Source organism: Zeus faber (assembly GCF_960531495.2).
Source record: "Zeus faber genome assembly, chromosome: 10".
NCBI lineage: Eukaryota > Metazoa > Chordata > Actinopteri > Zeiformes > Zeidae > Zeus > Zeus faber.
Window position 1 is genome coordinate 11,581,492 of NC_137199.1, and position 27,682 is coordinate 11,609,173.

At 45.1% G+C, this 27,682-nt stretch overlaps 3 protein-coding genes across 5 annotated transcripts; 2 read left to right on the forward strand and 1 right to left on the reverse strand.

Moving 5' to 3' along the window:
• Positions 1–3,228: 3,228 nt before the first annotated feature.
• rgs14b (regulator of G protein signaling 14b) lies at positions 3,229–11,870 on the reverse strand. Its single transcript, XM_080008639.1, has 15 exons — positions 11,764–11,870; positions 9,749–9,770; positions 9,455–9,606; positions 9,176–9,268; positions 8,708–8,851; positions 8,420–8,599; positions 8,121–8,190; positions 7,911–8,017; positions 7,485–7,703; positions 7,212–7,288; positions 6,924–7,050; positions 6,730–6,811; positions 5,192–5,235; positions 4,852–4,927; positions 3,229–4,364 (listed from the first exon to the last, which is right to left on the reverse strand). The coding sequence occupies exons 1-15, from the start codon at positions 11,806–11,808 to the stop codon at positions 4,129–4,131; spliced, it is 1,674 nt and encodes a 557-aa protein (XP_079864765.1). The 5' UTR covers positions 11,809–11,870; the 3' UTR covers positions 3,229–4,128.
• Positions 11,871–14,661: 2,791 nt separating this feature from the next.
• LOC307236333 (uncharacterized protein) lies at positions 14,662–17,730 on the forward strand. Of its 3 annotated transcripts, XM_080008708.1 has the most exons (8): positions 14,662–14,846; positions 14,992–15,046; positions 15,165–15,248; positions 15,394–15,438; positions 15,533–15,556; positions 15,676–15,930; positions 16,063–16,161; positions 17,401–17,730. In XM_080008708.1, exons 1-8 carry the CDS (start codon positions 14,817–14,819, stop codon positions 17,478–17,480), a joined length of 672 nt encoding a protein of 223 aa, XP_079864834.1. In that variant the 5' UTR covers positions 14,662–14,816; the 3' UTR covers positions 17,481–17,730. The 3 variants fall into 3 exon arrangements, with proteins under 3 accessions (XP_079864834.1, XP_079864835.1, XP_079864836.1); XM_080008709.1 differs by lacking the exon at positions 15,394–15,438; XM_080008710.1 differs by lacking the exons at positions 15,165–15,248; positions 15,394–15,438.
• Positions 17,731–18,811: 1,081 nt separating this feature from the next.
• arl3l1 (ADP ribosylation factor like GTPase 3, like 1) lies at positions 18,812–24,599 on the forward strand. Its single transcript, XM_080007942.1, has 6 exons — positions 18,812–18,977; positions 20,030–20,173; positions 21,873–21,989; positions 22,275–22,325; positions 22,837–23,022; positions 24,241–24,599. The coding sequence occupies exons 1-6, from the start codon at positions 18,960–18,962 to the stop codon at positions 24,286–24,288; spliced, it is 564 nt and encodes a 187-aa protein (XP_079864068.1). The 5' UTR covers positions 18,812–18,959; the 3' UTR covers positions 24,289–24,599.
• Positions 24,600–27,682: the final 3,083 nt, after the last annotated feature.

Here is a 27,682-nt window from a genome sequence, read left to right on the forward strand (position 1 = left end):
CTCATAGACAAATATTGGTTCAAAGACCTACATTAGTGTTGACTGTATGTTCTTATCGAATGTATGCCCTGAAAATATTGTCAAAAATGGCCGCTGAATGCTCTGTGCTTTGGCTTTCTGCTCCACGGGAAGCCTTTAAACCGCGCCTCATTAAGAATTAATGACGGCTGATTGATTGACATTCGTTCCGTGTCTTTGATGGCTAACGTCAGCAGCCATTAATAGCGCCGACGCAGTGATAAACCGCACATGACCGCCCCCCCCCCAGTTGGGCCTGTATTTATTTTAATGTGCCATCTCATCTTAATCAGAAAAGGCTGACCAACAACCGCAGGGTTGACGCGAGGGGTCTGTGCTCGCAGGCAAAAGCATCGACCTCCATTTCAAGTAAGTGCATAACAAGAAAGCTGTCCTCAGCCGAGCCATCCTGAGTTTTACTGTTCTGTACACAGGCCCTTCAACAGCCATCCGTTTGTCTTCATCACTTCCAAGACACAAGGACAATCTCAGTCTTCAAGGGAGGGACTGGCGTTGGGTCGCCAGCGCTCTGACCATCTCATTGAGCCATAGGACCCTAAATGAGGGATTTAACCGCTCGTCTGCCTGCCCCCCCCCCCCCCCCCCCCCCTCAGAACTACGTCCTTTATTTTGCGCACAGAATAAAGTCTGAGACGTCAGCGAGCGAGTGCATCCACATTCCAAGGGTGGGAAAAGCCCCCTGGCTTAAGAGAGAACCATCTCCCCCCATTGAATGATCCACATGAGCGAGCGCCGCAGCGAGACAAGGTGACGCTGCCCGAATACGACACGATATCTGCAGGCACGTAAGGCGCTCCCGAGCGGTCGAGAGCTTTACGTCGGGGTTATTACGTCAGCGCGGGCGAATCAACGGAAAGACACAATGCTTGGAGGGACTAAATAAATAAATTAGAAAACACTCAAGACCTCCTTTCTGCAAGGCCGGGCAAACAGAATAACCTGCCTCCGAGTCCTGAGGGTTTTCTCCTCCTTTCTTCTTCCTCCTCCTCTTGCCTGACTGAAGATGTGACTGCGATCTGAACAATCTGAAGGCCACTATGGCGGTACATGCTTTTAAAGGAACTTTGAGTTTATTAACCTTTTGCAACCGCGATTTTAAATTTCTCCTCTGGTCTTAGAGCGTGAAAAGACTCTGGAGTAGGATTCATATCCCTGCGTGGTTGCTCTTGTAGGACATTTAAAAGTCCATTACAGTATATAAATGCTTATTGCTGCCTACACACACACTTCAGCCACAGCGGAGAGGGTGCTCCATCTGTCAAATGACTACCTGTTAAGTGGGACAATCTCGGTCTCTGCCCACGCCAAGCCGCATGAAGTCAGGCATCTGGCCGTGAGAATCTCTTTGCAGATAAGCTCCAATGTGTAAGAGAGAGTCAATTAGAGTCATCCAACACCTAAAAAGATGGTTTCCCCCTCACATCCTGAATCCAGCTGAGGGCGGAAACCCAAGCCCTGGTCTGAGAGTAGGCTGTTGCGTCTGTGCATCTGAATTCAGTGATCAGAGGGGACACAGACTGAGAACATTCGTAATCATAGACTTTGTTGCCCCCCACCCTACACACACTAAAAAGAGGCGTAGGCACTGAATGGGATAGATTCCGAGGATCAGGGCATGGATACTGCCCGCTTGGCAAGGACATTATGTCCTGCCGCTCAGAAGGGACTGTCAGTGCTGACACACACACACACACACACACACACACACACACACACCCCTTCCTTGATTGATTGTCAGCCAGCAGCAGACACAGCAGCTCCTTGCCTGCTACTGAATTACAGCTTGGCAAATGTGTGTCTGATAGTGATGGAGTGTTTGTGGTGGAATTGAAGGAGCTGCAGGATCCACAGAGCTCCCACTGCCCATCCTTTAGCAGCCACGCAGACTTTCATGTGGGAGGATAGTTCTCCTCGATCCCCAGTAGCGTGCAAATCGAAGTGTAAAAGGGAGCGGGTGGGAGTTCCCTCACACACTCAGTAGGGCGGATGTCCCACGAGCAAAACAAGATATCGTCAAACAGGCTTTGTAATTCATCGGCTACGCTACCGCCTGGCAGAAGCGGCATCCCAGTGGGCTCCAACACATCAAGTTCACATCAGAGCAGTTTACATGTCTTTGTGATAAACAAGCGGAGATGCCTAGGCGCTGACTCCTGAATGACTGCTTTACGAGACACCAATTCGGACATTTTCACCCGGGAATCTAAGACACTGATGAAGACAGAGGCACTCACACAGAGACAAAAAAAAAATGGATACAGTGAGTCAGGGGAGACACATCTAGTCAGTGTGTACAAGCACAGTCATCACTAGTAAATCAAAAAAATTTTAAATAAAAAGACACGCAGGATTCTAACAATGCCTGTGGGATAAGAAGACACTCACCTCGTTTCCTCCTTCTCCCTCTCAGTGAAGACGTGCAGGGGGCTGGCGGGCACTCTTCATTTCACTGCTGTGCTGGTGCCTTTGTGTCTCAGAGAGCACACCCCTCCATCGCATCGCCACACCAGCCATGCACAGCTGACTGCATGTACGCGCGTGCACCCTCTCCCGTCTCTGAAACACACACACCTCTCGAACCAATCATAGCTGAGTCACCAGAGAGATTACATTGTGAAGACGTGTATAGAAATTACATATTTTAGACCGCTAAAAATAAAGATGAACGGTTACAGCGTTCGGTTATGCAAGACTTGATTACATCTGACAATACACAGCTCCAGACATTTAATGTTCCCCCTTCCTCTGATAATACATTTTAGATAGTGAGAGTACGTGAAAATCAAAGGTTCATCTCAATTTGTTTCCCCAGATTATCCCCATTTAGTCTCCATATCGATTTGAAAAACAGCTCCCAGCAACAATCCCGTGGAGAGCAGAAGGGAGCCAATCACTGCTCTGCACCAGTGTAATTATTGGCAAATATGGCGTCACAAAGTGACATCATCTTAAAGGCAGGCTCCATGAGAAACAGGAGGCAGATTTTGGGTAGGAACTTCAGGGAGAATTATCAGAGGGCGGCTGAAAGCGATTCATCCTGTTTAAAATGAATTTGTGGGGGGGGGTTTATAAACAACAAAAATGAAGCGGTCCCACGTATTAACAAACAGACACAATAACATATCATAAAACATTTTATTCTGAATATACAGTTGAAGATCTTTTGATCACCAATAAGTCTTTTTTCAACCAGTGCTGCCAAATGACTATGACCAATACCATGATCTGAAAGCAAGAATTTGATCTGCAGGGATACCGATAAAGGACAAAGGGTTTGCCCAAGTGTCACACAGCAAAATGTGCTCAAAGTGCCACAAACACAATTAAAAGCAAGCAATCTTTCTAAAAACACCAAAAACAAAACAAAACAATTCTACTCTGTCAAACAGAGAAAATTAAAGTGCAAAAAACATGCTCAAATAAAATACCCTTTGCGGTCATCCTCTTGTCATGAGAATCTTGTCATGATACTTATGTGATAAGTATGATAAGTTAAAAGCACAGCAGGACGATGGCAAGAAACATTGGAAAGAATTGTCATTGTTGCATCAAACATCAAATTCTTAAAATACTTATAATTTGCTTCTAAAATGACTTATAAGTTCTTTTGAGCAAAGTTCAGTTCAATATGACATGGTAAATGTCTGGCATTTCAAATTATCTTGGCACAGCTCATTGTGTAGCTCGATTCACATTCTAGTACAAGCTACACTTCAAATAAAGGGGAAAAGCTTGTTTGACAGTCGGCCATTTTTCAAAGACTTGCCAATACTTACATGTTTTCCACTGTTGATGTGTAGTGTTTTGAGCTGACACTGTTAATGTTACCCAGAAAATGTTAGGATTGCCTGAAGACAAGCATTATAGGACAGTGGATTGCTTGTTTATTTTTCACAGCTTAATTACTCTCTGCCATTCGCTTTCTGTAGGGGTGACAATAAGTTCCATCAGTCCGCTTTAACAAGGCTTGAACAAGTGGGCAAATGTTTGTTGGAGCTGTTGATTATATGCTTAATATTATGCACATGCAGGAATCAAACTTGATATAACTTACACCATTCAGTCCATTTCCCCCACCGCCTCTGAAGTTTAAAGAGACGTTTCCTTCAGGCTTTTAGGATCTTGGTCGGCCGGACATGAAATGGGCGAGGAGACGTCCTCCAGATCCCCAGCGGAGCGTGGCGAGTCTGGGCTGGTGGCGGTGGGTTCGTCTCGGTCTGAGGGAAGCTGCAGGAAAAGTGGAACCTCCAGGTGCTCCTTGGTCAGGAGCCCCCGCTGGTCCTCCACCCGGCAGCACTGAGCCCTGGTCAGCAACTCCAACAACCCTGCATGGCAAAATAAGTAGGACTAAGCCAGTCAAGAATCATAACGCCCAAAAATCAAGTTTTAGGCAGCACACACATTTTGCATTACCCCTGAGCATTTTCTTGAGGACACATTTTGTATTTGTTCGTTTCATTTGAAAAAGGCCGAAGGGCCATTGCTTCAACAAATACAACAGCAAAATGAACAAGCTTTGACAAAAATGTGTTACCATCATTGTCAGAGTGACCAGTATATAATTTTAAGGTAGGTTTCTCATTCAAACCTTCCTAAATCCAAAAATAGACAATTTGGAAAAAAACAAAAACAGTGAGCTATCAGGAAAATTGTCAGGGGCAATGTATATGTCCTGTATGCACCGCTATGTAAACTAAATAACTTTTCACGCGTCTCAGATGTTGGTAGGAACCTGACTTAGAAAGTTTGACAAAAATGGAATTTTGAGGAAACTACAGGCCCGTCCTGACAGACAGTGCTGGCAAGTCCTACCGTCCATGTCGCGGTTCTTGCTGGGCCTGCCGTGCACTCTGTCCACCTGGGACGTGGACTGGACCAATGCTCTGCCCTGGGACCAGCGCACATTACACCAAACATTAGTTACAGCCCTCGAAATATACACAATCAGTTGCTAAATTCAGAATCAGTGAATAAATTAAAAATATCCAAGTGATTCTAGTGACATACGTAGATATAAAACAGGCCACAGTACATAGGGCTGACACTCACCACATGTGTTCACAACAATTTTTTTCATATTATTAAACTGGTTGGCTCTGATTCATTGCATTGTCTTTTGACAAGATGTATTACTCTGTGAGCAATCCCTCACCTGTGTGGCAGCGTCACCTTTGGAACTGTGGTTTGGGTCTTTATCTAATTGGAGCACAGAAGACATAGAAATCACCTTTTACTGTGGGGATAGTTTTTTCCCCCACATAATCATTTCTTAATTTTAAGGGGCGGGACAAACTCTTAACAAGGTATTAAAGAAAACTGCGGTTGATTCTACAGAGTTCAAGTGATTCATTGTGCTAAACATTGAAATCAGTCGAATGAAACCTCCTTGACAAGAACTTAACTGCCCCTCCTGGGATCGAGCCCTTCTAATTCAATTCTCTCCCTCCATCCCTTCTCCACTAAATTGGAGTGTAACTGAGGCGGGGAGCATTGATCCAAAGTGACGTGGAGTTCTGGTCTCCAAGCAATAGGGAGGGGAGGTGAGTGAACTCAATGTGACACAGCACTCAACAAGCCAAAGTAACTCAGACGTCAGGACCTCACAAAAAGGGGTGCGCGAGAAACAAGAAAAAACAAAAACTGGGACAAGGGAAACAAGCAAACCGCAAACGACGACGCGAAACAAAAGCACAGCAGTGTAAAGACCTTTCCCAGCTCAGAGTACCATTCGGCGAAGTACTTAAACAGGGAGCAGGGCAAAAGACAATGAAGTGGTCACTGCAAGCCTCAGGCCATTAGGGCTGCACTAGGGCTCTTTAATACACTGCTTCAATGGCCCAGTGCAGCAGTAGAGATCCCCCAAGAGCTACAGTAACACACCAGGCAATCCCACATGGTGACAGGCAGTCCAGGTATTATTTATTTTATAAATAAATAAAATAAAACACAAACACAGCCAACATAACTTGGCCCTTAGTCGGGTGTTAAAGCCTGAATATTGAATGCAGCCACAGCAGCCACAGCAGCATTCAATATGGTAATCAAACACTGTACTGTGTGCAGAGGCTTCATTGGTTGAAACAAACTGCCCCGAATTAGACCAGGTTTTCGATCCAACATGTGATTGAGTAGGGAAGATCCAGCTACTCTATTGAATCTTCTGGACATGTTCAAAATAACAACTTTTGGGAGTCCATTTTAGTCTATTTTTGAAACCCAATACTTCCATCTCCTCCCATTGCATTGTTTGGTGTGACCGCGCCCCACCTTCCTCTTAACAAATATAAATGTAAAATGCTTGCTTTTTGTACCTTACTTGCCAGAAAGCTTATACTGTTTAAGTGGAAGGACTCTTTGCTTCCTATTTGTGAACATTGTATTAGAGGTCATGCAACGCGTCAAATTAGAGAAGATTCACTACACCATCAGAGGCTCAGTTGGGAATTTCTTTACAATCTGGCAGCCATTTTTAACCTTTGTCGAAAAACTGATAAGATAAGCTGATAAAACAATATACCCTCATAGCATCGACATAATATGACAGTAACAGCTATTCAAGCCCTTTAATTTTATAAAAGTAAAATCTTTGTGTATCTATATATTTACTTTTATCTCTTCCTAACTTATCTTATAATCATTTTTGTGGGTAGGTTATTTTAGTATTCTTTCCATAATGTTAAAAATGTTCACCTTTAATCTTGTGAAGCTGCAGCCGCTTACTGGCCAGCTTGTACACACTGGTGCTCATGCTCAGCGGCTCATCGCTCCCCATCTGGTCAAAACAGGAAGTAACGCATGACAGCGGGGTGTTCTTACCCAAATGTGCAACAGGAACCAACGATATTAAAATGTCATTTTCTCCGTCCTTGCTCATACACACTAACCATGGTGACCAGCGTGTCCTGCGGTTTGAGCTGGTGTTTTTGTAGGACGACAGTAAGGGCGTCTTGCAGAGTCTTGCTGGACTTGGCCATGATCCCCACCGTCTTACCGGTAAACACCACCTCCAGCCTATAAACCATTAAGCACATAATCTAAAAAGCAAATCATTCTATTTAACTCAAGTCATTTACTCCCCCCCCCCAGCACAGTGTTACCAAATGAATCTCCTCTGAAACAAGAGAGACAACCGGCAAGGAACAGAGAAAACAAACAGCAGGTGGGTGACTCACGAAAACGTCAGCCTGAGCTCCAAGGAAACTTGCTGGTCTCGCAATACCGAGCAGTCCTGTTCCAGTGAAAGGGGTTGCTGCAAGGAGAGGACAGAGTATCACACCAGGCATCGCCGCATGGGATCAGAGTGTTTCCACAAGGAGGGGAGAAAAAATAAAAAATAAATAAAGAAAAGAAGCGAATAACAAGGTTTGTGGGGGTGAGGAGGTGCAGCATTATAGTAGTTATACTCACATCAGTCGATGTTGGAAACAGAGCCACCAACTGCTCACCTTGTCCTTGCCATGGAGGTAGATGACGACGTCTTTTAGGGGGAAACATCTCTTCTCGCACAGGCCGGTGAGCATCTCTTTGAGGGACACGCCGGAGCGTGTGGGGGCCAGGGAGGCGCTGCCATCAGGCAGGTAGACGCAGCAGTACCCCCCCTCCACCCCCAGGCGGCTTGCACCCACCCTGCCCTGCTCTGGTGAGCGAGGACTGGAGTGGCCACTCTGAGTCAGGGACAAACAGTCTAAAAGGTGTAAAACAGATTCCCCCCCCACCCCCCACCCCCCAGCATATCCTCGCTCGATTTTATACAAAAGCCGTCACGGTATGGCAGACTACATCTTGTGTCGGTCGCTTGGCCACACCTGCCTGTTTTTTTCCCTAATCAGGGCGAGTTCTTTGTAGCCCAGCACGCTGCCAGGTGCACTGACCTCTGTTTGCCTGTAGAGGGAGCCAAGTTCCACGCTGCTGGTTGACTTGATTGGCATGTGGGAGCCTTTCTGCAATGTTGAGGCAGCAGGGATGGACATATCGATTTCTATGGGGGGGGGGTAGAGGACCATGAACTTAAAGGGTAATTAAAAAGGGCTCACAATTCCGAGATTCCTGAGAGGAGACGCCAAGGAGCACAGAAGACCTACCTCCCCAGGACCCCCTCTTCCGCCAGCGTTTCTCGACACCTGGACTGTCATCCGAGTCCGACTTTTTGGCCTACGGCGAAAAAACAAACAACTGCAAATTAGCACAAAGTAACAATAACATGCAAACACACTTCCAGGCCTTATTACATAACTGTGTGGCCAATGCCACCACAAACTGGTTTCAACTCATTTTTAATCAAGTAAATCTGCTGCACTTCTCTTCCTGCCATTGGTTTTATCTGCACTTTTCTTTGTTGCCCTTTGTCTCTGTGCTTTCTCTCTCCCGACTCTCGCTCTACCTTCATTCCGTTGCTAAAGGAGGGTCTTTTCGTGACCATGTCCTCCCAGGAATCCATGAGGACAGGCTGAGAAAAGAGACCGGGGAGCTTCCTGCCCTCCACGCTGGCCAGGGTGCAGCTCTGGTAGAGAGGAGAGCGCACAAAGCGCCTGTAGCTGTCCAGCTTCATCAGCTTGAAAATCTGACACAAAACACACAGGTACAGCAATGTTTCTAAGAGGGTGGCACAACGTCTAAGATGCAGTGTGTGCTATAGGGAGTTTTAGTCGGTTTGGGCCCTAAAGCAGACCTGCGTTTGGGCCTTGTCAAACATATTGAGCGTAGGCTGCTGTAAATCCTTTTCCTCTGTCTTGGCCATGTCATCGATGTTGACCGCATTGGGGGCGCTTTCAGCAAGGTAGATTTGGTAGATGGAATGCGCTTCCTCTTTCAGCTGTAGCGTATACAGAACAGCCAGGTCAATGGAGCCGGGCCAATTATTCTCTGCAGTTAATCATCATCATTTCTTAAAAATATTTTTACTTTTCACAAAAAACATAAATCACAATAACATATTGTATAGGCGGAATTGCAATTAAATGTTAAGCTTAAATACCAACTGCTCCAGGTAGAAGTTGTGGCTGAGTGACTTTGAGTAGTATCAGGCAGAGCCTCCTGCCATTCTCCTTAATAAAGCAGTTTTTTGTGCTAAAATATCTGTATATACACTGCAGACCAGAAAGTTGACTCAATAGTAAATGGAAACGCTACGTCATACCTTTTCCATGCAGGTGGCAGGAATCTTCCTGAATGCTTCGCACGCCTGCCAGAATAAAATGTTTTCTGCACTGACCTCAGACTTCAAGAAGGCCTGTCAAACACAAACCACACACACATCAACAGTTTCCAAACAGGTCTGACACACCTAGGCTGTTAGCGGTAAACGACTCATCTTCTTGGGTAAAGGAAACAAACAAAACCAAGAAGTATAGCTTCAATATAGCAACACTGTGAGCCAACAATTGTGTGTTCAGTTGTTATAAAGTTCATGAAGTACCGTGAAGTAGCGGACTCCCGTGGGGTCCTCCAACAGTTTTTCGAAGGAGACGGCCCAGCTGAGAACACTGTTGGCCTGGGTGGCCTCGGCACCCAGAGTCCTTGGCGTGCTGGAGCTGTTGCCTCCACAGCCCCGCACAGACATGTTCAACTCTGAAGTTCACACACACGCAAATGCAAATGCACACTATGACCGGGAAGGAGACTGAATATGATGCTTCAGATATCAAGCATAGACATGTTCTGTTCCAAGAAATGGGAGGATAACAATATTGGCTGCATTGTTCATTCTCACCTCCATCTGACACTGCCTGGCCCTAGAGAGAGAGAGACAAAAATATAAGTGAAAGTAGATTTGAAACTAAATGAAGTGGTAAGACAACATTGAAAGAAAGAGCTGGATAGTGTTTTCATTGAAAACCTAGGGAACTTTCTGAGAAACGTTTTCTGAAAATTAATAAGGTGATCGATTGATGCTGGAGTTTTTGCCAAAAGTCAATGTTGTCCAGTGCATCGTCCGCCCAACATGCTTCACATATCATAGTTGCATCAATCCCACCTAGGAAGGCATTTGCATCAGAGTAGCGTCTTCAACAGACAAATAAAAATCGTCTAAAGTCTACTTACAGGCATTGGGTACACTGGTTAAAATTTGCAGGTAATTTGAAAATGGAATAAAGTATTTCCTACGGAGTTCGAGAATAAACAAGTTCTTATGTGTGTCTTAACATTCATATTTCTTTCCCCCCATGATGAAAAAAGGGGGGACATTATAGGTCCTGCACCAATGCAAAATACAACATGGTGTCTTCAATTTCAATTACTCGGGTTGGTTACTGGTGTTACTTCTGTGATAATGGCATAAAATGTTCAAATGTGTCCTTGGGACCTGGTATTACTAGACCAATATACTGTATATGTACATCATAGTTGACCTTAGACGGTTAAAAATAAAACACCATCATGATAAAGTACTTTAACATCAAGGTCAAGCCTAAAGTTAAACTATCAATCCCATAATTTCCCTGGATAGTGGCCCCCCAGCTGCATGATTGCGCTTTCATTTTGCCAACGCTCTGAATCGATGGTGCAATCAGACCAAGTTGGTGTCTGGTTGAATGGAAGAGAACGTGCCACTGATAGCGGCCTCTCTAATTTCTATATTACTGTATGACTCAAACTAATTCATAAAACAACTTCCTGTTCACCTGTTCCCATGCATACTTCATTGAAGTTCAAAGTGCGCCTACAAATGAGGATACAGAGACACACTTTGGCCGTTGCCCAAGCTCCAAAACGTCTAAAAACATCAAACCCAATGAATCATGTGAAATGTACATGTTACCAAGCATTCATATGATGTTCAGTGTATTGCACTCCAAGACTTTTAGCCAAGGCTGTGGTAAAATATTCCTTTCAGGGCTGAATTTACGTTAAAGCTTGATTAACACAAAACCACACACACCCACAGCCGGACTAAAACCAATGACTGCACTCAGGATTACTTCCACTATTCTGAAGTCGATATCATATGCGCGTAAGAATACTTTCTCAACATCCTCGGATGCAACTTGTACAAAAAAATAAAACGGTCATTTACCGGTCCATATCTGCCTCCAATGATGCTTTCCAAAATAGTAGATTTTGGATCCTTTTGTGTAAACCAAAGGATGGAGTTAATGGAGTGGGCATTCATAGGCAAAGTCAAGCACAGAGTAGCAGGTGACCTATTCCTTTTTCCCACTAAACCCTGTTAACAATAAGGCATTCAAAGATAGACGTTTACACCTTAGAGGCAATCATTTGCAAATGATTTGCAAACAGGCCTGGCATGGGTTCCACTTGTGACTCACACAGTTGACTGTCACTGCACTGCCTTATAATGTCTGGCATCGGCTGTGGTTTCATTTGGCACAGAAAAAAGTTTGGTGAGAAAACCTACAAACAAAAAGTAAAATAAAAACAAAAAAAAAAAAAAAACATATTGGCAGGCAGATTATGAACATTAGTGTTCAGAAGTGTTAAAAGAAAGAAACCAGCCAGCCTTCAAATGAAAATCATAATCTATCAAGTCATTGAATATAACAAAACGGCTATAACTCCCACCATCCCAGCACCCAGCACCCCTAAGCTCTTTGATTCAGCAGCTACCACCATTGCTACTGTTGGATCCCAACACTACACAGAATGATCCCATAATCACATGCCAAGCCAAACTGCCGTCCAACACTTCACACTGTCACGATTACCAGATCACAGAGGCGAATGCATCTTGAGCTAAACCCAACGAAGAGCAGGTTGCCAGCTCACCATGTGGCCGGCGGGAACGCCGAGCTTCCTACAGTCCTGTGCCATGTCGGCCGGAGCACGAGTGGGAAAAAAAAGGTGGAATTCTTAAAAACTGTCCAGAAACTTAAGGGTCGCAATGCAGGGCTCCACCCGAAGCACACACACACAGGAACTCATCATTTTTGGACTTTTTTGTAACTTCCTGTATGAAAGGGAAGTCTTGCTATGGCAACAAACCCAGAAAGAGGAAGTATAGTTACTATGATCTGCCTCCGATGTGGGCCCAGAGCCAGCTGTATCTGCATGATCTAACACCACCAGCTCCACTGTGCGTCACGCAGCGCACAGTAGGTGAGACACAGCTTTTAAAAGAATAATGTAAAACGTCAAATGTCAAACTCATTTTGGGTTGAAGGGTGGATTGGTCAAAATGAAAATGCATGCGGGCTGGATTACGTTATGCTCTCATTTCTTTATACTCTTACCAGAAGACAGTTGGATTAAACAAAGTGCACAGTAATAAATGCCACAAATATATACACTCCTGAGGACAACTGACATGCACCAGAGTAAATTCTACAAAATAAAAATCCAATAACATCACTGTCAGAATTTGAATTATAATTACTGTTAACAATAACCATAAGCAATTACATAATATACGGAACATGTATTTGAGTATGTAGCCCACTACACACAATTCATTTCATTATATATTCTCTACAATTGAAGTCAGTTAATCCACTTACCTTCATTTATTCTTTTAAGTTTATAAAATACATTATTATTGTGAAGGCAGTTTTCTGCTGGTTAACAAAGTGCCATAAAAAAAAATCTGCTCCCAAAACGGACTAATAATCATGATAAATAACCGTGTTAACAATATTGACTAAAGTAATCATGAATATCCTTTCAGCCAAAATCGTGCAGCCCTACTTCAGAATAATAACCACCGTTAGTTGCGGTGAAGGAAACCCGATCATAGGATAACACTGTAACCAGGCCCGAATGAATGAACTTCTGCAGTCACAAAACACCGGAACATAGAGCCAAAGCACGCACACACAACCATTGAACTTTAAAGAGAGGCCGACGACCCTCGAGGATTGCTGCCTGCAGCTGTATTTAAAGATTGGCATTGCAGGTTTGGAATCGGAACTCCACTTGCAGATTAACTCTATCCTGGATTCAATGGAACACAAATACCCTGTCAGCTGTACCTATACTGATACACACAGGTAGACAACAGAATGAAAATATTCAGATTCTTATTTATAGATCTTTTTTTTTTTGCAGTGTTTTTCTTTGTTTTACTATTTTTATTCAATATTCTTTCCCCTTCGTTTTAATAAAGTGCACTCCATGGCTGCATTTGCATTGGTAGAAGGAGCGTGATATGACCTCATGGCTCCATATCCGCTCGTAGAAGGAGCGTGGTGTGACCTCACCTTCACCCCAGTCCGGGACCCCGCGGCGCGCTCCTTGCAGCGCCTGGGCGCGGTGCCTTTGGCCAGACGGGACAGCGTCCGACAGATACCGTTGAAGGCCACCATCTCCAAAAATATTAAATAATAACAGAGAATGGAATATTACATGGGTGATGGAAACGTCGGGGGATTAGAAAACAACAATTAGAAACGGTTCGGAAATACGTCCAATGAGGGATTTGAGACTCCCGTGCAGCGTGAAGGCCGCCGGGGAGCCAGGTGAACCCTGATTAACAGCGGTTTTCGTTAACACGCCCTGTTGCTTTTTACCGCTGACATGTTGTTCTTTTCCCAATTGATAGTGCTATATTTTTCATTAAAGGGCAGATAAAAAAATACAATGACGTTTCTAGTTACCGTTATGGAATAACACACACACACACGTATAACGCTGCGAGTAAGTATGGAGAGGAATGAAGTTAATGACCAGTGTCGCCCTCTACTGGCCGCTGCGGGACACTGTTGGTTTGAAACTTAATCCCTTCCAAAAGTCTCTCTCTCTCTCTCTCTATCTTCTGTCTGTCTTTCTCTCTCTCTCACCCCTCTGTCTGTCGCTCTCTCAGAGAGAGAGCCCTTCTGTTTGTCTCTCGTTCTCTATCTCTCTCCCCTCTGTTTGTCTCGCTCTCTCGCTCTCTCTCTCTCTCTCTCTCTCTCTCTGTCTCTCTTTCTATCTTCTGTCTGTCTTTCTCTCTCTCACCCCTCTGTCTGTCTCTCTCACAGAGAGAGAGCCCTTCTGTTTGTCTCTCTCGTTCTCTATCTCTCTCTCTCTCCCCTCTGTTTGTCTCTCTCTCTCTCTCTCTCTCTCTCTCTCTCTCTCTGTCTCTCTCTCTATCTTCTGTCTGTCTTTCTCTCTCTCTCACCCCTCTCTCTGTCTCTTTCTCAGAGAGAGAGCCCCTCTGTCTCTCTCGTTCTCTCTCTCTCCCCTCTGTTTGTCTCTCTCTCTCTCTCCCCTCTGTTTCTCTCTCTCTCTCTCTCTGTCTCTCTCCTCTGTCGGTCTTTCTCTCTCTCTCACCCCTCTCTCTCTCTGTCGGTCTTTCTCTCTCTCTCACCCCTCCCTCTCTCTCTCTCTCTCTCTCTCTACCCTCTGTCTGTCTCTCTTCTCTCACCCCTCTATCTGTCTCTCTCTCTTAGATAGAAAGCCCCTCTGTTTGTCTCTCTCGTTCTCTCTCTCCCCTCTCTCTCTCGCTCTCTCTCTCTCTCTCTCTCTCTCTCTCTCTCCCCTCTCTTTGTCTCTCTTTGTCTCTCTCGCTCTCTCTCTCTCTCTCTCCCCTCTCTTTGTCTCTCTCTCTCTCTCTCTCTCTCTCTCTCCCTCCCTCTCTCTCTCTCTCTCTCTCTCTCCCTCCCTCTCTCTCTCTCTCTCTCTCTCCCTCCCTCTCTCTCTCGCTCTCTCTTCTCCGGGCCTCTTCATCAGAACCCGTTCATTTCAATAACAAATCAGCCATATTAATAGTGTTTGTGTATCTATTGAAGCTGGAAGCATTTGCATCGGTATCAGCGTTGGTGATGAGCGCGCTGCGTCACACAGCATTTTCCAGCACAAACGCTGTGCTGTAGACCAGGCAAAGCAGAAAACACGCGTGAGATTATATGTGCGCGAGGGATATACCAAGAGAGAAGGTAAAAAAAAAAATGAAACAAAAGCTTCAAATATTACTGCCGCTTTAGGACAAATGCATATTAGAATTCCACTGCCGAATCCATTCATAACCTATATCACTTCCTCTGAAACGATTACAAGTGTGAATTGATGTTGTTTGGACAGATGCCGTCTCGGCGGAAGACGTCGCTCCATTGTTTGCTCGGCACTCTCCTTATCGGTAAGAAATTGAATAGAATGTATTTATTCATCGTCGTGTTTTTTTTTTCTTTTTCTTGCCAATATTTTTTTCCGTGTTTGTTTTTTCCCTGGCCTGATCCCTAATCTCCGCTCGGTAGCCGGGGCTTGTTCGACGTGCGTCCCCGCTCAGTGCCTCAACTGCAGCGTCGCCGGGCAGACTCCGAGCGAACGCGGCTCCTCGGGTAGCTTTTTAAACACTTTCATCCCCGAGCGTGAAGTACCCTCACCTTCATTTGCTACCCCGACAATAACGTATACGAAAATGAAATAACAACAACAACACAAAAGTCATTCTGATAACACCTCTCTCCGTCTGTTTCCCTGTAGAATTCTGCCATCTCTGTTCAAACAGAACTTCTCCATGCTTTGACGGTTATTGTCCTTTAGCTCCGAATTCTTTGCGCTATATTAATTGACACACGCGGAAGGATGGGCACTAAAATACTATTTACTGTTATATTCCCAGATATTCCACAGAATTGCATCAAAGGTAGGACAGAAAAATACAGTACATTAATTACACGAAGACGAACACTGTCATTTTATGTTGCTGCTATGGGGCGAGATCACGCCTCGGCTTCCCCCGAACACTTCTGCTCCACCCGCCAGAGTTCCAGGTGCATCTGAACACCAGCTCCAGCGACGTCTTGCAGGAGGGCCAGGAGGTCTCCATGCAATGCGCCCACGACCTGCCGCCGCTGGACCTGGCGTTTGAGTGGCAGAAGAACGGGCAAACGCTGGCCGACCAGCGGGAGAGCAGCATCGCCCTGAGGGTGTTCACCTCCAGCCGGGGCCGCTACCGCTGCGTCGTCCGGAGCCCGTGCGGGAACCTCACCTCCGATCACCATCAGCTCGACGTCAGCAGTGAGACGCGCGCCCCGTGAGACGATTGTCTATCGCGACAGTGTGCGACAGCGTATGCCTTTCTGTCTGTGGCCCTGCCTGTCTCACCCTCTTTTTGTCCACCCGTGTCCCTCTGTCTCCTGGGCCTTCCAGACAGCGTCACGCTGATCTTCGTGCTCTGTGGAGTCTTCGCTGTGGTGCTGATGTTGTGTCTGGGCCTGGCCATGAAGTATAAGATGAAAAAAGATGTTGGTGAGCATCTTAGAGAATATCACGGGTCAGCGGCTCGGGAGGTAGAGCGGGTCGTCTAGCAATTTGGAAGATTGCCAGCTCGATCCCCAGCTCCCCTTGGTAGTGTGCTGATGTATCTTTGAGCAACACAGTTAACCCCCTAACTGCCCCTTTGGGCGCAGCTTTATGGCAGCCTACTGCTCCTAGGTACGTCAGTTACTAGGATGGGTAAAATGCAGAGAAATGCATTTCGTTGCCTGTGTACTTGTGCAACGACAATGAATTGAATCTAATCTAATATCATTTCAGGTCATTACTAGCATGGTCCTCCTAGGAATACTATCAGGAGTGATTTTCACTTTGGTTTGTGGCTGCACACGCTCCCTCTACAAGGGAGATTTTTTTTTCCCAGGCAACTTGATACTGTATGTCAACGAGAATGAGCCGAGCACACTGTCAAGGCAAATGAACTTAATTTGTGCAGCCCATTTCATACACAATTAAATTCACAGAAAATGATAAAATATGTATACATGTATAAATTAAAGGTTAATGCATTTTAAGACATCAAACAGATCTACCCTCCTGCCGCCCACACACATGCAATACTTTATTTATACCCCCCAAATTATCCACACATGCAGCGGGCATTCGTTGAAAAGATGCAGCGTTAATGAACCCCCACCGAGGTTTGTTCCACAGAGTGGGACAACGATGAGCAAAGTTTCTCACAGAGTTAGACGGAGCATCCAGTGAGCCTGGTTACTAACAGGGCTGAAGTACATCGCAGGGCGTACAACAGCCATTGTCTTAGGAATGGAAAGATACACACCGTACGTCATGATTCTGTACCATGGTACTAACGGTGCACATTTACGTCAAAGAGCGGGGCTCCAAGAACTGACCCTCGGGGGAACCACACAGGAAATGTGGAATGAATGAAGGCGTCCATGGTTAGAGATTTATTCCATTGTTATGATATGTTGTGTCAGAGCGGTTTCTTTAGTTTTAATGTTTGACGGTACGGCCGCGGCAGCGGGGTTCTTCATGCCTCCGGGAGCTAATGATTAAGAGAAAAAATCGCTGATGAGGAACCAGTCATTTCGGGTGACTATTCTACATGCGGAGCAGCATCCAGGCTACATTTCATAGTTGTCGATATTAACTTTATGAGTCACCTAATAGTCGACCATTAACTTCACATTAACATTGCTGTGGTGTGTGTGCGGCTTGCTGTTGCTCCTGTCGCTGTACTCTCAGGGGATCAGAAGAGAAAGAGGGAGCAGAGAGCGCTGAACCTGCACAGGATTCCTGGAAATGCCCAACTAACTCATCCCTAACCCTCCTAAGATTCAAGATTCAAGATTCAAGATTCAAGAGGTTTATTCGTCACATACATATACATACTTTCATACATATATGCAGTGAAATGTAATGCAACGCACCCTGTGATTACACACAATATGTCCTGTCTCTTACCCCCTCCAAAAGAGTGCTTTGTCAAGACAACACTTGATACAGCGTTTGACGCTTCAGATCATTTTTTTTTTCTGTAATATGTAAATCGAAATGCCACATGTTTCGGCAGATTTTGAGCCATTTTCTAATTGATATAAATGCTGAAAAGTTCTTCGCACCAAATTGTGATATTGTGTTATTTTATTTGAGGTAATCACGGGAAAGATGTCAATAAAATATTGAATTTGAGAGGAGAAAAAACACACGCTTCTGTGAGGTTTTTTTCGTTTGCCTGCCTGTGTTTGTGCCAGGTCAGTCGTGGCCAGATTGATTTCCAGACCAGGGCGGAGCCGTTGTGTAACATGGCAACCAGGTTAGCCCCGCCCCACCGTCCAGAAAGCCTGTTCAATTGAGGAAACACGCCTCGAAACGTTTTAATCCAGACATAGGCCGGGCGTGCTAAAAATAATCCTGCTGAATGCTCCATTCACAATGGACCACTCACTGGTCATTACATCGCCATAACAGCTTTGCCGTAGCGACCGTATACTGTATATGTATTCATATGTCCTTAAATGCATGCATGTGTGAGTGTGTGTAATCCTCTCAGAGGAGGAGATGTAGAATTTAGCGGTTGACTGTTACCCCTAAAGTCAGAAATCACTTCCCTATTTTATCACACTGCTATCGCACTTCATCGAATTTGACAGTTGGTTGGTTGAACTGGGGATTGTGTTGTGTATGTTTTCTGGACACAGTGTGGGCAACGTTGCGTTGTGTGTTTTATTGCCCGAAACCATGATATTCGAGTACAGGGAGAGCAGCCTCACATCCCCGCCATATGGTTAACTGCTTGTGTGTGTGTGTGTGTGTGTGTGTGTGTGTGTGTGTGTGTGCGTGCATGTGTGCGCGTAAGTTGGTGTGTGTGCTGTCTAGAGCTGTTTCTTTGGTCTCCCCCGTAGCAGGTGGCTCAGGGATAATCCAGGTAAAGCTCCACTGCAAAGTGGAGGTGGAGGGCTGGGCAACGCGGGGGAGGGAGGGAGGGTGCAGTGTGGTGGCCTTTGCATGGAAGATGAGGGCTAATTCTGGCCTCCTAATCCGAGTCCCTTGCACCCACCCCCTCTTACTCCTTCGCTAACTCCATAGCCGCGAGGAGAGCCACTGAGGCGCAGTTAGACCTTACTATCACGACGTACATACGCTCTCGTCGGCCGACGTCGTTTTTTTTTCTCGGGTGGGGAGAAAGAGGGGAAGAGGTCGCCGGCGCCTTCTCGTCCCCTTGGAGAGCCTGCACACCCTGGAGCTCAACTGGAGAATGTAGCTTCAGCCCCTGCGGGCCAAGCCACACAACAGACGCCACCATGGGAGAAGCTCAAAAGGTAGGTGTCCTCGGGCCCCAAAAAAGAGACCATCGGTTACGTTGTGTGGTTATCGACTGATGCTGTTGCTCTCAGTCTTTCATACGTCTGCCTTCCTGTACCACGGAGGGCCCATCTCACGCAGGTTGTTATTCCATCCAAGCGCTACGCCCGCCGAGTCAACTAATTAGCGCACCTCGATCCACACAGAGCGGAGATAATTTGCGAAATTGGCCGCTGTGGTAGTCGGTCGGAACCAAAACCTCCGGTCCACGCCACCGGCTCTTTGACGAGAGGTCAGACACCAGCGCTGGCTGCTATTAATCCTTTAACCATCTCACAGTATGCACGGGCAAGTCAGTTATTGGGGAGGGGATTATCTAAAACCTAGCTTCACTTCACAACAAGGTGTACTTCTAATGGGAATCGCTTACCGCTGTTGATCAGAGGAGAAAGGCTTCAATTTAAGCATGTATTGATCTGAAGCAACAGGGCACGTTTAGTGGGTGCGATGCCTGTACAGTACGTGTTGTGTCACGGTATCGCGCCTTTGCGCAACGCTGACGGAGGCCGTTCACGGTGTTCAGCACGCGATTGTATGAATGGAGCCCTCTCATTGTAAAAGCCAAGAGGAGTTTAAAATCCTCTCGACAGAGATACGAGGGCACGGTGGGCGGAGCCAGAGGGCGATAGGAGGTGAACTGCACGGTGTGTCGGCTGTTTCAAAAGAAACCCCGATCGCCGAGTCGGCCACAGGGTCAAGACAGCGCACCGGTTTCGGCGAGGTCCTTTCAAAGTTAGTGAGAACTTGGAGCTTCCTGTTTTTGTCTCTTCTCTTAATCCAGACGCCCAGAGAATTAATACTATTAGTGCAGTAGTATTGGATGAGTGAATGGCGGAAAAGTTGGACAGTCAGTGCTGAATCGGAGGGCTCCCAATATACATCAATTTTCTCCATAAGAAAGAGAGCCTAGGCGTTTTCCTGAAAGGCACAACTAAATAACACTCTGCGAGTGAGTTTGCCGTCTGTGAGGTTGTTCCACCGGGTCGTCCTCTCCCTGCCTTTTTTTTAGGGCTTGCTCTCAGTCATCCAGAAACTGAAGGGCTCCACGGAGCAGGAGCTGAGGATAGTGCTGCTGGGGCTGGACAACGCCGGCAAGACCACCCTGCTGAAGAGCCTCGCCTCCGAGGACGTCAACACCATCACCCCCACACAGGTCAGGGCAAAAAGGAAAAAAAAAAACACCACCTCCACGACGTAGAATGTGTGGGAAGTCATACTGTATATACTTTATCAGGTGGACGCGCTGGCACATGCTCGCTCCCACACACACACACACACACACTGACTTTTCTGTCGTCTATTCAACTACCTGCTATGCTCATTAAAGGTTCGTGTCACATCCCTATCGCACATAATGAAGGTCTTGAAGTCTATAATTATCTCAACCAAATCATGCCAAATCAAATCATCGAAATCTTCTGCCTATATCGCTTATGCTTTTCAGGTTCCTAGTTGTTGTGCTTCAAGTTTTTTGTACTTGAGGTCCTCCCTCAAACTGTACTGTAAGCTGCCTTGCACACTTGTCTTTCCCAGAAACTTAAATTCATATGGCTCCTTGGGCACATTGTGACTGAGGCGACGGCCTAAAGACATAACACCACCCACTGCAGTATTTACTAATGAGAACGATAATGACGTGAGGACAGGATACCGTCCTGTTAGATGTTAAATAACCTTTTCATTAAAAGGAGATAAACCAGAGCTCTTCAAGAGCTTCTGGATTGCAACAGATCCTGTGAGCAGGGAGGGGCACTGGAAGCTGTGATGCAAGACGTGTGTGTGTGTGTGTGTGTGTGTGTGTGTGTGTGTGTGTGTGTGTGTGTGTGTGTGTGTGTGTGTGTGTGTGTGTGTGTGTGTGTGTGTGTGTGTGTGTGTGCGTGTGTGTGAATAACATCCTCTTTATAGTTGATCATCTAATTTTACCTTGGTAAAATGGTCCTGGGTGCAGGGTCCTGGCTGTGATACATACAGAGTGAGCCTAATCAGACCCCACACATGAACACACACATGGCGCTGTTGATCCCAGCGGCCGTATCCACAGATTTGCTCTTCGGCTAGCTTTGGGGATAATGACATTACACAAGCACGGCCCGCTGAACCAGAAAGAGCAAGTCGTGTGATGAAATGAAAGACAAATAAGGAAAGGTTGCAGCCTTAAACTTTCAACAACCTAGGGAGTGGAAAACCCTGTGACTTCCTGCTTATCACCCCACAGGATGTTTTGTGGTCATAGCGGTTGAAAATTTGTGCAAAATTAGAACATGAGGAACGCAATGAATGAATGATGTTCAAATGGATTCGAAGAATTTAGTTAGTGTGGTTCTGGTGTTCAACTATAACAGTCCATCTTGTTGCTTTTGGGGCTTACAATTACTTTAAATTAAAGATGAGCGTATTCTTAAAGCTGATTAAAGGTGTTTATTTCTGGTTAAAGTGTTGCATATGTAAGAGAAAGATTTATAAATGATAACGGACCTACAGTGCTGATCTACAGTAACCAAAGCATGATTACTGTGAGGATTACATTGTGAGGAAATTGCTTGGAGTAGTTTCAAGATTAATAATTCAAGAACAACAATTCAAGAATAATAGTGATGGGGAGTGATTGTGGTCCTTATGAATTAATGGCCCAAAACAAATATTGAGTACAATATTTAACAATCTTGATTAAATATATTTTTTATGTTTGCTTTATATTCCTATTTGATTGCCTTTTAATGTAATGTAGTAATGTGAATCACTTTGTTTTATATTATTGTTTATTATTATTATCATGCATATGTACATATATACATACATATTATTATTATTATTATTATTATTATTATTATTATTGTTATCTTTCACCCCAGGGCTTCAACATAAAGAGTGTGGCCTCTCACGGCATGAAACTCAACGTGTGGGACATTGGAGGACAGAGGAAGATCAGACCCTTCTGGAAAAAATACCTGGAAAACACAGACTTGTTGGTACTTGCCCATTAATACCCTTGCATACCTTTAAATTCATGGATCTCTGACAAGGCTCTTTCAAATCACTATCATATTTAGATGGACGTTTTTACGTTACATCTAACTCATCATGAAGTTGTTCTCATGTATAGTTTTTATATCATTCTCCTTCCATTGTTTGTGTACATCATTTTCAGCGTGCAACGATTTCTCGTGTTTTGCCTATGCTTCCATCATTATTACTAATAACTCAATTGCTTTTTAATTTGTTTTTACGTTGGATGTCCTTCTCTTTCATTTTAGATTTATGTTATAGACAGCGCGGACAAAAAGCGCTTCGAGGAGACGGGACTGGTAAGCCTCAAACTCAGCTCTATTACCAGTACGCTGACAGTCACTGACAATAATGACCATTAATGACCAACAACAGAATGAACATATAAACGTATGATAGCTGTGCGCATGATACGTGACTGACTAAAACAATTGTGTGTGTGTGTGTGTGTGTGTGTGTGTGTGTGTATGTGTGTGTATGTGTGTGTGCGTGCATATGTGTTCGTGTGTGTGCCTGTGTGTGTGTGTGTGCCTATGCGTTTGCATGCATGTGTGTGCGAGTGTGTCTGTGCGTGTGTCTGTGCGCGTATGTGTGCCTGTGTGTGTGTGCCTATGCGTTTGCGTGCATGTGTGTGCGAGTGTGTCTGTGCGTGTGTGTGTGTGTGCGTGTGTGTGTGTGTGGTGTGTGTGTGTGTGTGCGTGTGTGTGTGTGTGCCTGTGTGTGTGTGTGTGTGTGTGTGTGTGTGTGTGTGTGTGTGTGTGTGTGTGTGTGTGTGTGTGTGTGTGTGTGTGTGTGTGTGTGTGTGTATAGGAGCTTTCTGAGCTTATCGACGAGGAGAACCTGAAAGGCGTCCCAGTCCTCATCTTCGCCAACAAGCAGGACCTGGCCACGGCAGCGCCAGCCAGTGATATCGCTGAGGGTCTCAACCTGCACACATACCGGGACCGTGAGTGGCAGATCCAGGCCTGCTCGGCTGTGTCCGGGGAGGGGGTCCAGGTGGGATCCAGCTTCTACTTTCAACTAAAATTCTGATCTGATTATTTAAATCAGACACCCACACCTAAAGATCCACTCTTGCAATACAAGAGCAGAGGCATCTTGTAGAACTCAAAAATACGTTATTTATAATAATAATAATAATAATAATAATAATAATTATTATTATTATTATTATTATTATTATTGTTATTATTATTATTGTTGTTGTGGTTATTATTATTATTATTATTATTATTATTGTTATTATTATTATTGTTGTTTCTCAAGCGAAAACTATTTGAAACAGAAGAACGGCAGAAGTTACGAACAGGGTACGTCTCGTTTGAACCGATATGTCACAAACACCTCGTGGTTTAGGTTTCATCCAAATCGATCCACATACAGAGCAGAAATTAGTGAAAACTGACCAAATTTGACCCCAAGTATCCAGGTTGTCGCGCTTGACCGACACACCAAACAAAACAAAATGAACAAAATTAGATTTTCAGTAAGGCGCTTTATGACGTCATCATACTATTGACTATAAACGTGCAGATTCTGATTCAGACTGTGCATTGGCACTGTGTCAATTGTGCGGTGTAGACTCCGTCACTCTGTAGTGGTTTGACATTACAAACTAGGCCTTATGTTCATGTGTCGTCTTACCTGGTAGATGTCTGTGGATCTGTTCGAGTGATTTCTTTCTTTGGTCACCATTACTTAACCGGATTCATGAAAAAACAACGTTTTGCCGTATTTCATGGAAACGTTTACCTTACTGAAAATGTAATCCAAGGAAAGAAGTCACCACCAAAATTACAGAGCAGAAAATCAGCAAAATCGTACAGAGCGGAGAAACAACCATGTGACACAAACAGCCAACCGTACAGCAGGAGCGCCGGCGCTTCCTTCGCTCTCTTCCCGGCTGCAGCGCTCTCCGCCTGGGCAGCACGCGACGGGTCTTCCTTAAACGCCAATTTCAACTGCAACTCGCACTCCTCCCAACCCGAGCCCGGCTCGGCCCCCGTCCACGCAAAAGGAGAGCGATTAAAAAAAATCATGAATGAATCCAGGCAGAGAAGTGGTTGCCCCTGACAACGATCGTTAACAGACGTCGGTCATTATTCGGAAATAATGGACCTCTGATTGCCACTATCGACCAATCAGCATCGAGTATTTCGCATAATCTAAAGAAAATGTTGGCGTGGACTAAAATGTGTTTTCCCCCCCCGACAGGACGGCATGAACTGGATTTGCAACAATATCGTGAATAAGAAGAAATGATTCGGCCACGAGCTCCGACCACGCCCTCCAGTCTCTCCAGTCCGTCGATCTGGTTGTTCCCAACGTCCCGGGAGGATCGACAAAACAGAGGACGGCTCTCAACTCAAACCCCTTCAGATCAAAAAAAATAAAATAAAATAAAATAAAATAAAAAAAAAGCGATTTGAATTGATCCATGCATTTTTACCGATATCTTCACGGACACCTCGGGAAGATAGCAAAATGACGTTGTTGTTTCTTTTAGCTGCAGTACCTTAAATAGATGGAGATTACTGATTAAAATGTCATTTTCAACTGTCCCGAAGGATCCTATTCTGGAGAGTGTGCTTTCTTATTTTCACTCTAAGAGAATAAGCGTGTAGTTCGGGAAGTTGTTGGCGTTAGGCAGAGTTGTTGAGATGTTTAAAGACACCCCTGTCAAGTGTGAGTGTTCAATATGTATGTAATCAGCTTTTGTGTTTGAGGTTTTTGACATTAAAATAATTAGTAATTTATGCTCTTTTGTCTACTTTATAACTGTCATTTTAACTCTCGGTGGTTTGGTGAGGTTTGTGAAGACAGCTCTTGAAGTGGGTACATCAGTGTCTGCACTTCAGAGTCCAAGTCCGCACTTCCAACATGCTGCCAGTTCTGTTCTGCCCTCTTAAGTAGACTAATCAAGTGGACATATTGTAAAATATATCATATTTAATGAGTCGGAGCGCACTTTTTTATTTTATTATAATAATGGACAAGCTGCGAGCTCCAGCTCGGAGTTGTCATGACGTCATTGACCATATACTGTATGGACACGGAGGGGGGACTTTGTTAGATTGGGCATCCTTGTTTGCGATTTCTCTTTCCCACCCTTTTGGTCGAAACATCTGGTTTTAATTCATTATCCAGTTCTGGTGCCATCGTTGGTAAAGGTTGCTACCCGCGCGCTCCGGTTCAGGTGGGTTAGAAAGCGCTGCAAGTTTGTATCAGGACGAGAGGGAGCCGGAAGTGATGCTGCGTTCCCGTGGCAACTCGGAAATTTGTCATTTGAGTCGGTGATCCGTGTGTTAACATAACATTAAAACTACAGAGTAGTTCAAAACGACAGTAGACGTGTGTGGCGGACCAAGGGGCGTGGTCAAGCACCGGCTGCGGACGACAGCACGCTTCCCTTTCCCACGGCCTCCAAGCTGCCTCGAATGGGCCTAATCCGCTCCCGCGTGGCGCTGATTGATCCAACTCGAGGCGAGGAGATTTCTTAATGTTTGTCTGTCTTGCAGAGGGGGCTGGTAATCCGACCAGGAGCCAGAGTACCGAACGCCATTCCTCCTGCACCCAAAATCATCCTCACTATTATCATCGTTATTAGTAATAATTATTATTTATATGTGTGGCCAGTGAGCCTTTCTGTTCAACCCTTCATAAAAACTCTCGCCATGTTGGTGCACCGCGGCAAAAATGTCTCTGTCTCCCTCCCTAAACCCTTACCTGTGGGCAGGATTTAAAATCGATACAAAGGGAACATTGTTTACCGCCAGCGGTGCGTGCCGCTACGTTGCCATGACGTCAGGCTGTTTTTTTGGTCAACTTGGGCACAGTGAACGATAGGCTCTGAAATTCCGTCATAAACGGCCGCTCCTTTACGCTTTTCCTAGTACGGGATTGGATTTTTCAGAGTTCCGACTTCAATTCCCCAGCAGAGTTCTGCAGAAGGAGCTGTTCTCCACACAGGCGAAAGGTCCTTTACTTTTATATATTTCTTCATTATAAAGCAGATTAATTAGATGCAGATCAACCTGACAGGCGTGTGTCTGTGGCTAGGTTTAAAAAGAAAAAATGAAGAGATGGGATCAACCGCACAAGAACAGGAAGGGTAGATAAAGAAGGTGGGAAAAAAAAAATCACCCGCATAGTAGAAGGACACATCAAACCAACAAGGCAGTGCAGGGCAAACAGGCCGACTGATGTACGATGTCGGACACTGTTTTCTGAAAATGAAAATGTGAAAAGGTTTATTTGATACAGCTATTTAAAGGAGTTCCATGTCCGTCAGCATGCAGAACCTCTCTCTCTTCTCGCTTAGGTTTGCCATGTGCTGCGCCTTCTGGTGGACATGGCAAAGTACCTCAGCAAGTAGGGTTTGAGGTCCACAAGGCCAGCCAAGTGAAAGTCTGTATTATGGCCTGTCGTGAACTGTTTGATTTCAGATCGGAGCCTTTTTCCCCTCCCACATTGACATGGTTGTCCACAGAATTCCAGAAAGGCCGTCTGCTCTTGCGGAGATGGCTGTCAAAGTCACCCCAGGTTTGTAGGCCCGCACAGTCTTGGTGTCAAAAAAGCAATGGCTAACATCTCAAATTTGTCTCTGAGAAGCTTAATGTAGTCCTTCCATCCAGTTGCTCCACACGCGCTTCTCACGGTTCTTTCTTTTACGTCCTTGAGAGCCGCAATGAACCGTCTCAAAGTGCTCCAGTCACAACCAGCCAGCGGCCGATTGTCCATTTTCTCTGTCGTCTTTTGTATTGAACAGCTTTTTTTTTTGCTTTTTTTTTCAACCCATCCATTTACAAATGGATTTCTTGCCAAGTGTAACCATGGGGACCAGGCATTTTTTTTGGCAATGGCAAAAGAAAACGCCATTGCCATAGCAACAGAAAAATTTAAAAGAATAACAGAAACAGAAACTGTGGGTTCACAGGATGTTCATGCGCCCAAAAATGGGCAGGAATGGGTTTTATAGTGACATTACTTTAAGGACTAATACTGTATGTTGAAGGACCCTTCCTTGCCAACAGGTGGCAATGTGAGGAAGTTCTGCGAGATGAATCGTTGCACTAACAACTCTGTTCCCCTAACAAACACTTTGGCTTGCATTGATTTCAAAATCTCAATTTGTTGTTTTTGACCTCAGGGCCCATGAGACCCATGTTACTGGAGGTCATCACTTGAAAAGACCTCCATGCTAAATCAGCCGTTCACAGTCATTAGTTTGGCCCATTAGGCATTTAACTACCGCTCATTTGGAGTATTACTACGTGAAATGACTGACCTTCGTTCCAATGTAAGATGTTAACAGTTCGCCGATGCTGTGTACTCCGTCGCACTTGACAAGATGATGTCACGCTCGTGCACATTGCACGCTGGTGAGGATCGCCATGGTAACCCTAACCATTATTCCTGGTCCTTCAGCTTCCTATCTCTCGCTCTCTCTGTCTCTCTCTCTCTCTCTCCCTCTTTGTCTGATCCTGCTCTGATTTCCTTTCATTTCCCTGTTCTCCGCCTATGAGAGCAACCTATGACGATAAGCCGGACACCTTTGAACGCAGACATTGTAGGTAAGAAACCAAAAGAAAGGAAAGCCTGTGGGGGTTGATTGTTAAAGGGTTGAGTGTTGCGTTGAAGTGAGCAATGATGGCCT

What these genes read in the sequence shown, in the direction of transcription:
- LOC307236333 (XM_080008708.1), top strand. Translation starts at nt 14,817, where the DNA reads ATGTGCGCGAGGGATATACCAAGAGAGAAG. An exon ending in GCTCGGCACTCTCCTTATCG is followed by an intron (nt 15,047 to 15,164) that starts GTAAGAAATTGA and finishes TCCGCTCGGTAG; the next exon opens with CCGGGGCTTGTTCGACGTGC. An exon ending in TCCACAGAATTGCATCAAAG is followed by an intron (nt 15,557 to 15,675) that starts GTAGGACAGAAA and finishes TCCACCCGCCAG; the next exon opens with AGTTCCAGGTGCATCTGAAC.
- arl3l1 (XM_080007942.1), top strand. An exon ending in TGGAAAACACAGACTTGTTG is followed by an intron (nt 21,990 to 22,274) that starts GTACTTGCCCAT and finishes CTTTCATTTTAG; the next exon opens with ATTTATGTTATAGACAGCGC. An exon ending in GCTTCGAGGAGACGGGACTG is followed by an intron (nt 22,326 to 22,836) that starts GTAAGCCTCAAA and finishes GTGTGTGTATAG; the next exon opens with GAGCTTTCTGAGCTTATCGA.
- rgs14b (XM_080008639.1), bottom strand. Translation starts at nt 11,808, where the DNA reads ATGGCACAGGACTGTAGGAAGCTCGGCGTTCCCGCCGGCCACATG. An exon ending in TTGACAAGGCCCAAACGCAG is followed by an intron (nt 8,600 to 8,707) that starts GTCTGCTTTAGG and finishes GTTTTGTGTCAG; the next exon opens with ATTTTCAAGCTGATGAAGCT. An exon ending in GCAGCTTCACAAGATTAAAG is followed by an intron (nt 5,236 to 6,729) that starts GTGAACATTTTT and finishes TGCTCCAATTAG; the next exon opens with ATAAAGACCCAAACCACAGT.